Source organism: Salvia splendens, chromosome 5 (assembly GCF_004379255.2).
Source record: "Salvia splendens isolate huo1 chromosome 5, SspV2, whole genome shotgun sequence".
Lineage (NCBI taxonomy): Eukaryota > Viridiplantae > Streptophyta > Magnoliopsida > Lamiales > Lamiaceae > Salvia > Salvia splendens.
Window position 1 is genome coordinate 37,774,434 of NC_056036.1, and position 12,157 is coordinate 37,786,590.

Consider the following 12,157-nt stretch of genomic DNA (forward strand, 5'->3'; position numbering starts at 1 on the left):
AATTAATTAAATAACAAAAAAAATTAATTTTTTTTCAAATTTTTGGTTTAATACTATTTGATTTTACTTTTATATCATCTTCATTATATGTTGCTCAACATGTTAGTGTTGCTCTTTCGTAGTTTTTGCTCAGCTTATTACTACTGTCATTTCTTGATTGTTGCTCAACGTATACAGTAATTCGTGATATTAATGTGTTTTACGTAATGAAATTCAAAGATAAATATCAACTCACAAGTCCATTCACACACATATAAGTTTATATCGGTAATTCTAATTTTTTAAACATGTAAATAGACTAAATTAACTCTTTATGGTCGGCCACATTATGGCCATTTAGCATCACTCAAAACAAAAATTACTTCAAACTTGATCTCATCGCATATTAAAATTCAATTAAAACCTATATTTTGTAAGTGATTAAAACGACAGCCGCAACAAAAACGAATTACTCCATCATGGAAATTCTTATACAAAAAAAAAAGCTACAGAAACAAAAATAAATTAATATGCCTGGATTTTTTTTATATTTTTTTTGAGATTTAGGATAAAGAGAAGATGATGACGTGTTGTCCTGAGAGAGAGGAGACAAAGCACTATAGTAGAGTGGCAGCCCAGATACAGCATACACGAAGAGAGTTTAAGAAAGTTATGGCATCTATCAATATAGTACAGTTTAAGAAAGTTATTTAGGTATTTAATATTTTATTTAAACACTATGCCAGTTGTCATACTTATTTTAAAAAATAAAAAAATGTAAAGCTAAAATTAATATAATAATTACAAATAAAAATTATCACATTTTCGTTAACTATTAAATGTATATATACCAATCTATAGCCAAATTAGGCGTTTAAATAATTTCTTAATGTGGCAATTACCAAAAATTATTAATAACATGATTAAGATTACTTTGTAATTAATGTAATTGCTTCATAATCTTTGTAATCACGCACAAACTTTAACAATTTAAACATATGTATAAGTTGGTATTCTAATCTTGTTGTAGAAAAACAATTGACTATGAAACTTAACATTTTTGTTGATCTTCCACCATGAAATATGAATAAAAAATAAATTATGCAACTGCATATTTTTCACCTGAACTATTAATCAAGAAAAATAATTTTAGTTGGCTCAAATTCTACTTAAAGTTCATAATACATTTTCATCAATTTAGAAACCACAAAGAAAATGTTAATATATACTCCATCCGTCCGCTATTAGGAGTCTCAGTTATGAGCGACATGAGTTTTAAGAAATGTTAAGAAAAGTGGGTGGAAAAAAGTTAGTGGAATAAGAGTCCCACTTGTATATATTAGTTTTAAATAAAATGTGAGTGGAATGAGTTAGTGGAAGGTGAGACCCTATTACCATTTATGGTAAAAGTGAATCAGGGCTTCTATTCGCGGACGGATGGAGTATTTATTAGTTTTAGAAAGCACAAAAATTAATATGGCAGTTACCAAATAAAAATCATTGCATTATATTTTATTTCACTATTAAATGTACATAATACAAATTCATAGCCAAATTAGGTGTTTAATAAATGAACTAGTGTAACAGCCGTGAAAAGAGGTGTGTTTGCAGTTGGAATGGAGACTGAAGCTGCAGATATATAGAGTAGGAAGGTGGCTAGGTTGATGGATATATGAATTTAAGAAGAGAAGCAGATTTGAAATTGAATGAATATTGAAGCTCATATCCTTGGCTGGTTCAGGTATGCATATATATACATCAACAATTCATTTCCAAATTCATTTTATAAATCAAATTTGATCTTACCAGCCCTTCATTCCCGCAGATTTCACCCTATTTATATAACAAATTCATTACCAAGTCTCTTAATTTAAAAACAGCCAATTAACAGATTTATTAATTTAAAATTACTAACACTCAATATTGTCGCCTAGGGCACTAATTTGACTTAATTTGCTCATGTATTACTGTCTTACTAAATTTATTTATATATAGTACTCCATATTGCATGAAATTTAGTAGTTAGATAACCTTATTGTATAAATTTAGGTTATTGATTAAGATTCCAGCGACCATTGACCATCCAAGAACCTTATCATGTTAATATTTTTAATTATATACTACTATTACACTCTTTTATAGCATTTTAAAATATCGATAAGCTTTTAAAAAGTCAGAATAAGAAGTAAATGTATGCATGTACACTATATTTTTGTTGTTATACAAGTCAGGTGTAGATATATATATTTAAATAATTGTGTTCGGTAGTTGTTTAGACTCACTGTTGGCGTTCATTGCTACTTGCACCGTAGAGAAAGATACATTCATTTTAGAAATCCAAGTTGACAAGTTTGAAATTTTAGAATTATATTACTTCTTCAGTCCCATAATTAGAGTCACTTTGTCATTTTAGTTTGTCCCACAATAAGAGTCACACTTCATTTTTACCATAAATGGTAAGTAGGCATAATATTCCAATAACTCATTTCACTTACATTTTATTATAAAACCAATATAAAAAAGTAGGTCATATATATTCTACTAACTTTTCCAACTCACTATTCTTCATAGTTTTTAAACCTCGTGCCCACAATAAGAGTGACTCCTATCGTGGGACGGAGGAAGTAATAATCTTTGAATTCAGTAGTTAATTTGATGTTCAAATTCCACTTTTAAAAGTCACAGAATTCTAATTCAGCCGTGTTAATTTGGAAATTGATTTGGGTTCATTTTTTCACTTGTTTTCTTCTTCTCTCTCTTGTCAACTTAAATGCATTTTTTGCCATCTTTCTCCTCTTTCTCACATCGACTAATTTTCTTAGTTTACTCTAGTAGTTGTTGAGATTTGAGTCTTGATAGGGATTTATTCGTGTGTGATGATATAAGAAAATTTTATGATGGGAGATAGATAACTGATTAATATTAAAACATTTTTTTTAAATGGCATCACATTTGAATTTTTTCGAAGCTTAATTTGACTAGAAAAGAAAAGAGGCTGCCTTAAATATGATTAGAACTCACTAAAACTCTTTATTTTTATTCTTTATTATTGAATAAAAATGAACTAATACATCCACTGCTAGATTATTAAAGTACAAATTAATATTGGTGAATTTATGATTACAACACGATTGATCTACCGTTGGCTGCAGCATATACAAATATGCCATTTTTTCCATATTCTCTCTTTAGATGGATCAACAGAAAATCATCACGTTTGTTCTGCTCTAAATTATTCCAATGTACATATACATTACGGAGGTGTAAAACTTCAGCATTTGGGATCGACCAAATCCGGACCGTGTTAGAGAGATACCGTCTGGTGGAAGAACCCCCTCGCCATTGGTTCCACTCAGACAAATTCCCAGAATCCGAAAGTAGTAAAGAAGTAAAGGCTCAGTTACCACAACAAGTAGATGTATTGGGAATGAATCGGCTTAGCCAGTTAGATAGCTCACAGTCGCTACGTGAAATGAGGTATACCACGAAAGCAATGTACACTGCAGTGCCAGTGGAGACGAGGGATCCAATCAACAAACCATTAACTTCGGAGAGGAAAAAGTGGAGCAAAAGGTATCCATTGATCACCATCACTAGCCCAGCCACCGTCCACGCGGCCCTCTACAGTGCAACAGCAGTGTATTAGTTACTTACAGTTATACCTAAATTCAAAAATAAGGAGACATGCATTTCAACAACCAAGAAACTAGCATTTAAGCAGTGAAGTCAATACAGGCATACAGCAGTTCAATTCTGGTCATATTAAGCCTCCAAGGGTCGCTTTTCAAATGTCATGTTTTGTTAACCGTATGCAATAATTTTCTATAGAAAAGCATGATATCTCATTAAAAGCATATTTTTAAAAGGCATGTCGATGAGTTACACCGTATGCAATAATTTTCTATAGAAAAACACGAAATCTCATTAAAAGCATATTTTCAAAAGGCATATCGATGAGTTACTTTTAGCATTAGACGATTGGAGAATATGCTATCCAAGGCCCACCAAAATCCAATACTTGCAATAGAATTAGGGTGATATGAATTTTCGACTTACCCCAAGTAAAGGTCCAATCTTGAATGCTCCCATAAGCTGTTCCTTGGACACCAAGGTGAGAAGAGGGATGAGGGCAAAGGGTATCTGTATAGATTGTAGCACATTGAGCCACTCATTCAGTATATCTAGGGATGATTCTGATTTGTTAAAAACCAATGCCACTATTATAGTTGGTACAATAGCACAACTTCGAGTGATCAAGGCCCTTAGTGACTTCTTTAGACGGAGATTGAGAAAACCTCCCATTATGAATTGTCCAGCATATGTCCCAGTTATTGTACTACTCGTCCCAGCCGCCAATAACCCAATGCCCCATATGTAGAGGATCGGAAAAAGACCACCGCCATACTTCTCCTCTAGATACTGTCCTGCATTTACTAGGCCAATATATTCTGCCTGTTTGCTTCCACTGAAACCCTTAGCAAACACGGTTGTCACACATAAGTTGATCAAGAAGGAGACGAAGAGGGCAGCTGAGGACTCGATAGAGTAATAGTTGAGCGCCTCTAGGACCTGATCCTTCTTGTCCGGGTCAATTTTCCTTGATTGTACGAGAGCAGAGTGCAAAAACACATTGTGAGGCATAATCACACAACCCACAACTCCCACAGCCTGCCGGATAGTTCTTGAACTAAGCCGTGGAACCAAAAGACCTGTTAAGAGCACGATTATTCAGTTTGACCAAGTCATTCCTTTAAAATGTTTTAGTATTTTCTATGAGATGAATTTCCCATTTCAGATTTGAGCAATGAGATCATGATAGAGCTTCTAACCTACTATAAGCTCCTTTCTGCTTGGTTTAGCATCAGCAAACATCCAAGCAAATGATAGGCCCATAGTTGTGATAAGAACTGCAAACACAGCTTCCAACTTCCTCACTCCATAGTTTTCAAGAAGTAAAAATATAAAGCTGTAGAGCAATTTCAGACAAAATATCAGTCACCTAATCATCACCTAGCAGACAAACAGATAGACGTGTGTAGCACTAAATCTAACACCCTTTCCAGCCAAATATTGCTTTTTCCCAAGAAAAGAACATTTCTAGCCTAGAATAAATGGAAAAGGTTGGATCTTTCTCAGTCTCAGCAACCAATTTATTAGGCATAAAGGTAATATCCTACGTGTGAAGATAACAAATTCTACTTCAAAAGTAACCATTATGCAGAAGTGAATACGATTTCCACCCAAATCTAAAGTTAGTGACGTTAGAAACATGAAAAAAAATATATGGTGGTTTCCACATAAGATAAACTAGCTTAACAGACACTTCGCTGAAAGAGCAAAAAATACCAAAAAAATCGCAGTAAAAACTATATTCTGGAGTTACAGGTTAGTAAAATAGTAAAACTAACATTTCTACCTTCTCAAAAGATTAGTTTTATTTTTACCATAAGATTTTTCCAGCTTCAATCTCCTATGCTCCCTAATTCAATTTTTTTAGGCACACAAGTAAAAACTTAAAAAAAATATCGATTAAATCACTGCAGAAAAAGAAATTACCAATCAGCAGCAGTAATTAGAACACCAGCCCAGAGAGGAAGAAACCCTCGGCTCAAAATCTGAATAGCAATGGCGCTTCCGATCACCTCCTGAATATCAGCCCCAATCAGAGCCACCTCCGCCATGAACCACAGCACAATCCTCGCCCAATCCGGATACTCATCGCGGCAGAGCTCCGCCAAGTGCTGCCCCGTGGCAACCCCTAATCTCGCCGACAGCAGCTGAATCAGCAGCCCCATCGCCGTCGCCCACATCAGCAGCCACAGCAGGGAGTATCCCGCAATGGCGCCGGCCTGAAGATCCCCCTCGAGATTCCCGGGATCTAGAAACGCTATGCTCATGAGGAACCCCGGACCGGTGAACATCCACAGCTTCTTCCACGAGAACGGCGGCGCCCCCGAGTAATTGGGCGAATCCAATTCGAAATCGGAGATCAGAACCTTCTGCCGCGCATCGTACGCCGCTTCCTCGTCGTCGTCGACTTCGGATTGGATCGGAATGGCGTCGGATTTCGGCGAGGCGGATAGGGGCAGTAATCGGCGGGATTCATTCTCGTCTGCTTGCAGCAGCTGCGCTTCTGATTGGGAATTCCGAGGTGCATGGTTGTCTGGCGGGGTTGTTGAGTTCATTGGATTCTCCGAATTGCGGCTGAGCTTATCTATTTGGTTAGACGCAGTGGTGCCTACGGTGGCAGGCGGTGGCGCGTGAGGGAGAAATCGGATTCGATGAAGGCGAGTGGGAAGCTTACTGAATTTATAGATTAGTATAAAAGCATCGGAGCAATATCGTCATTTCGAAACATACCATTGCCCTTTTTGGTTGCTATATTCAGTTGTTTTGCTTTTATTGGCTTTTTTAACCATTGCAATTATTTTTATTTTATGCGAATGCAAAAAATTGTAATACATTCGTCTCATAGTAGATGTCACACTTAGACAATGATACGGGATTTTACGAGATGTTATTTTGTATGTTAAGTGGTGAGAGAAAATATAATTTTATAATTGATGTGAGAATGAACTTTTTCCAAAAGAGGAAATGTGACATCTTTTATGAGACAAACTAAAAAGGAATTTGTGTCATCTGCTATGGACGGAGGGAGTAAAAAAGCGGAAGGGATCACCTCATACTTTGCATAATACATTTTATAATACACCATTAAATAGTTAACAAGTGGAACCTATTTTATGGTTAAAAAAGCTATTTCTAGAAATTATTCCCTTCACTTTCTTACTACCATATTTAATCAAAATAATTTTGTTACTCTTGTTAAGCAAATATCATAAGTCAAATTTTACTTTTTTAAAAAGATTTATATGAGAAAATGTAACTTTTACGTTCTCTGAAAAATATAAAAATGTCAAAAATTTCCCTTTTTATTTTACTTTGATGATTTACCTTTTAATATCACTAAAAGAATGTCGCTCTTATATAAAATTGTGAATAAACTAAAGCTTGATCAAATTTTATGATTTATATAGCTATTATCTCAATATAAAATTTATTATATATATTCTATAAAAATAACTGCAAATTTTTATTAAGTTAAAAAAGGTTGACATAATTAGTTGACTATATTTTTTTAAAAAATTCGGTTTCATTATAATAGAATCAACTAATTATATAAAAAAAAATTAATTAATTAAAATTTTGCAATTATTTTTATGGAGTACTATATTTTTTATATTATTTTGTATTTCGATAATAGCTATATAAAACATGATATTTGGTCAAATTCTAGTTAATTGCATTTTTATATAAGATCGACATCTTTTACCGATATTAAAAATTATATAATCTCAATAAAATTAGAAAAGAAATAAAAAAGAAATTTTAAATTTGATAGAATACATAAAAAAATTAATCTTTTTATATAAATATTTTGAAGTAAATAAAATTTGACTTATTAAATATTTTTAACAATTTACGTAGCTTCTTTGATTAAATATAATAAGCAGCATGAAATAACAAAACTAGGGAATAATTTCCAAAAATAATTTTTTTACCCATAAAATAGGTTCCACTTGTCAACTATTTAATGGTGTATTATAAAATGTATTATGTAAGGTATGAGGTGATCCCTTCCGGTAAAAAAGTGAAATGAGATAAATTTTGTGGGACGGACAGAAATGAAAAAAATGAGACAGTCTTTGCGAAAATGAGGAAGGAGTATAATACTATTGTTTATAATTCACATAAATGTTTATTACTTCATGTAACTCGTTCAAATCAAAATAAATTTTTAAGTAGGAGTATTGTTAAGAAGAATTGAGGAAGTGTCGTCATAGTGAGGCTGGCTATCTCTTTTGATTGAATTTTTCCTAGCCTGGATGTTTGTCGTTTGTTATGTAAACGTGGAGTTTGTTCAAAAGAACACCTTTGATAGAGATTGTATTCAACATTTAATTTGAACAAATTAAAAGAAAATGGTGTACTTCTTTGTTGTATTTTAAATAGATAAAGATTTTATCAAAATGCTCACAACTTAGAACAAATGTTATTCATTCTCCTCGAAAAATATCAAGATTTTTCATTTTCATATATCCATAAAAAGTCTATGCTAAATTTCTATCCATATTGAATTAAGTCTTGTTTTTTACTAATAATATTTAAATTGTTTTTTTCTCTCTCTTATTTAATTAATTTTATATTAAATTTTGTAATTATTTACTATCAACTCAAATATATAAAGATAGTTGCGAGGAATAGTTTTTACTTAAACAAGAGATGCTTATAAGATTAAAATATATTTATATTTAAATTTTTAAATGTTTATATTTTTGGGTAACACCGAAATAATACCCATATAGCATAGCTATATAGTATAACATTGGTGGAAAAATGGATATACAAAAGGAATTTGTAAAATTTTCCTTATGATTAGAAATCAGAAAACTTGGATATACATTTCAGAATGTAAAATTGGAAAAAGAATATCACCTTCTATGAAAAAGAATAACGAAAATCTGTAGCAATTTTCCGACTTAATGAACGAAACCATAATTTTGTTATTTAATAAAATCGGATTTGACAATAAAAAGTAATTTTTGGATTTTCTAGTGTGATGACTATGAAAGTGCGAACATGCAGGCTTTGAACAAAAATCTGAAATCAAACTAGTAATATCAAGTAGGAGTATTTTGATATGAGGACTACTTTACTTTGGACTAATGTTCTTACTATTATATTAATCTAAAACCATAATCAAAGTTGAGAAAGAACATGAACCATGGTTGAGTTAGGCCAACACCTAGCCAAGAGTGGGTGAGCCTTGGCTGTAACAACTCCTCCACTTTCACTCATATCCTCAAAATCATCACCACTAATTCTTTGCCAATCAAAACATTGAATAAGTGATCCCAACCCCAACCCAATCATACTCATTGCTAAGGCCTCTCCGGGGCACCCTCTCCTTCCTGCCCCAAAAGGAACATGCTTCAATCTTTCTTTATTGATGCCTCGTTCCTCGTGCATAAACCTCTCGGGCCTGAACTCGAGGGGGTCCTCCCAAATCTCAGGATCATTGTGTATAGCCCGCACATTGATTTGCACCATTGTCCCACGTGGTATGTGGAACCCTCCGATAGTGCAGTCCTCAGACGATTCGTGGGGAAGGAACAATGGGGCCACGGGGTATAACCTTAGGGTTTCTCTTATTATGGACCGGAGGTAGGGAAGCTCGGGTAGATCAGAATCATTGAGCAAGCGGCTGTCACCTACAAGATTGTGTATTTCTAGTTGAGCCTTGTTTAGGACTGATGGATTGTTGAGTAGGAGTGCCATTGCCCACTCCATTGTAGCCACTGAAGTGTCACTGCCTGCTTGAAGAAGTACCTAAGGAACACATATACCTACACATAAACAACACCACTTTTGCTACAAAATAAATGTAACAGTCAGCAATCGACAAAACATCTCTATGCAATCATCTTGCAATATTTGTGGAAAGTCCAATGATCTCAAAATTCAATTTAATTGATAAGATATTCTAAATCAGTATATCATGGATTCAAATCATCAAAATACGATTAATAAGGACATCTTCTTCTGGATAAGAAATTAGCTCTACATCTATTAAATCAAACACGAAAATCCAATTTGGTTCAAATTCATTGTCACAACCTTTGTGACTCACTCATGTCCACTGTTAAATTCGTTATTTTGTACTCATTCTGATCGCAATAGAATACTACTGTAATTGATTTTATTATTTTGATACATACGCAATTATTAAATTATTAATAATAATTGTACGAAATGAAATCCACACTCTACTAAATTAATAAATTCACATTTTGTTATAAAATTTATAAATAAAAGTGATACTCTCATATTGTACGAAATGAAATTAAAACGTGAGAAACTGAAATTATAGAAGATCAAAAGTGAATAACCAAGAAGTAGGACATTGGATCTTGATCACGAGTTGTATGACTAAATTTTACTACTATAAGCTTTTGTAAAATACGATCCTATATAAATAATTTACAAAATCTATAAAGAAATTCAAAGAAGAAATTGATCAATTCCATCTTAATTTTAGTAACACATATACTAGTACTAGTTTTCTTATACGCTCAATTATTCAAATTCTTAAAGGATCATAGTATAATCATTTAAATGTTAGGAATATAAAATGTATAAAATAAAGCTCAAGTTGGAGACAAAGAAGATACCGCGGCGAGGCTCCTGATGATCTCATCGGTGTAGTATTGAGGATCGGTTTGTTGAAGCGAAAACAGCACTTCGATCATCGTTTTCCCCTGCGGTTTTTCACTTCGCTCACGAATTCCTTCTATCAAATTCTGCAATAGTTTGTCCCTTCTCTCATGTACGCCTTTACATGGATCTTCCGATCTCCCGAACCATCTGAGGAACGGGAAAAAATCCACCGCCTGCGGTTTTCCGGTAACCTTATGCATCTCATCGATAATCTCTCGAAACTCCCTAGCCTCCTCTGAATCGATTTCGTTCCGGCCATAGTATCTCTTCCCGAGAATCATCCTCGTCATCGAATTGAACAGGAGCTCGAAGATGACCGTCCGCATCTCGACGGTGCCGCCCGAATCGGCGGCGTAGAGAGCGCGGAGGAGGCGCCGGATCTCGTCGGATCGGATCTGAGACAGCGATTGGATGCGATGAGAGGAGAGGAGCTCGATCGACGAGATCCGGCGGAGGTTCCTCCAGTGGTCTCCGTAGGGGGCCCACACGATGCTCGTGTGGTTGTATCCTAGGTGTTTTCCGACGGAGAGGCGCGGTCGGTTGGCGAGGACGGCGTCGTTGGCCGTGCAGAGGCACTCCGCCGCCGCGGACGGCGAGCTCACGACGACGGCGCGGCGGGATCCGAGCTGCAGTGAGAGAATCGGGCCGTGCTTTCGGGAGAGGGCGGTTAGGGTTTTGTGGAGAGGCTTCTTCAGCAAGTACACGTGGCCGATGACGGGGAGGTTTATCCATGGAGATGGCGGCAGATTTCGCAGCTTGTTGAGCAGATATTGAGTTGCGAAATACATAAACAAAAATAATGGCAAGAATATGATCGCAAACATTTCCATGGCATCTAGTAATTTTTTGTCAACACTTGATAGAAATTTGATGATACCCTTATCCTTCTTAACTACTGCGTTCGTCCCACAAATTAAGAGTCATATTTTGGGTGGGCACGAGTTTTAAGAAATATACTTTTTCCGTCTCCAAATAATATGCACTTTGGGTACGACATCAGTTTTAATGTAAAATTGATAAAGTAAGAGAGATGTAGAGAGAAAAAATAATTACGGTATTTTTGGTGGAGAATGGATCCCACCCCATTAGAGAGAAAAAACTTTCTAAAATTAAAAAATGCATATTCTTGTGAGACAGGTGGAACATAAAATAGTGGGTTAGAAAACTTAGAGAATCCACAACGGTGGACGGACGGCGTCCGTGCCGCTGGCAAGGACAAGCTCCGCCGCAGCTGCGCTCTTGTCGCTGGCACGGACGTGCTCTTAGCTAAGAGCACGTCCGTGCCAACGGCAAGAGCACGAGGCGTCGACGTGGCATGCTCTGATTGGCCCGTTGATTTATCATTTTTTTATTATTTTTTAAAAAAATCGAAAAAATCTGAAAAATTCAAAATTAATAAAAAAAAATTCCCACTTCCTAATAAAATATATCCATTTTTCCACACTTTTAATTTATTTTTTTTCATTATTTTTACCCCAAAATTCATACTTTCATCTATAAATAGTCTCATTTCAAACACAAAAAAATGACACTATACCAAACAACTCTCTCAATCTCAAATGTTAGGATTTTAATTATGTAATTTTTAATTTTTAGGAGTCTAATTATGTAATTTTTAATTTTTAGTATTTTAATTATGTAATTTTTAATTTTTAGGATTTTAATTATGTCGTTTTTATTTTATTTGTCATTTGTAATATTATTTAGGTTTTTTTAATGAGTTTTAATATTATAGAAATGTTTTTGTTTAATTGAATTTTAAATTGAATTGTGTTCGTCCTTGCGGAAGAGCACAGTTGTGGGTGTTGTGCTCTTGCCAGAGAACAGACAGAAAAAGTGGGTCTGGGTCCACAACCGTTCTCGCTGTCAAGAGCACGGTTGTGGATCCTCTTAGTAGAAT

At 34.6% G+C, this 12,157-nt stretch overlaps 2 protein-coding genes across 2 annotated transcripts; both read right to left on the reverse strand.

Moving 5' to 3' along the window:
• Nucleotides 1-2,989: 2,989 nt before the first annotated feature.
• On the reverse strand, nucleotides 2,990-6,341 carry LOC121802212 (metal transporter Nramp2-like). The gene is made up of 4 exons (XM_042201811.1): nucleotides 5,536-6,341; nucleotides 4,809-4,945; nucleotides 4,036-4,688; nucleotides 2,990-3,600 (listed from the first exon to the last, which is right to left on the reverse strand). The coding sequence occupies exons 1-4, from the start codon at nucleotides 6,162-6,164 to the stop codon at nucleotides 3,376-3,378; spliced, it is 1,644 nt and encodes a 547-aa protein (XP_042057745.1). The 5' UTR covers nucleotides 6,165-6,341; the 3' UTR covers nucleotides 2,990-3,375.
• A 2,286-nt stretch (nucleotides 6,342-8,627) lies between these two features.
• On the reverse strand, nucleotides 8,628-11,139 carry LOC121802179 (cytochrome P450 81Q32-like). The gene is made up of 2 exons (XM_042201771.1): nucleotides 10,212-11,139; nucleotides 8,628-9,369 (listed from the first exon to the last, which is right to left on the reverse strand). The coding sequence occupies exons 1-2, from the start codon at nucleotides 11,085-11,087 to the stop codon at nucleotides 8,740-8,742; spliced, it is 1,506 nt and encodes a 501-aa protein (XP_042057705.1). The 5' UTR covers nucleotides 11,088-11,139; the 3' UTR covers nucleotides 8,628-8,739.
• Between the last annotated feature and the right edge of the window lie 1,018 nt (nucleotides 11,140-12,157).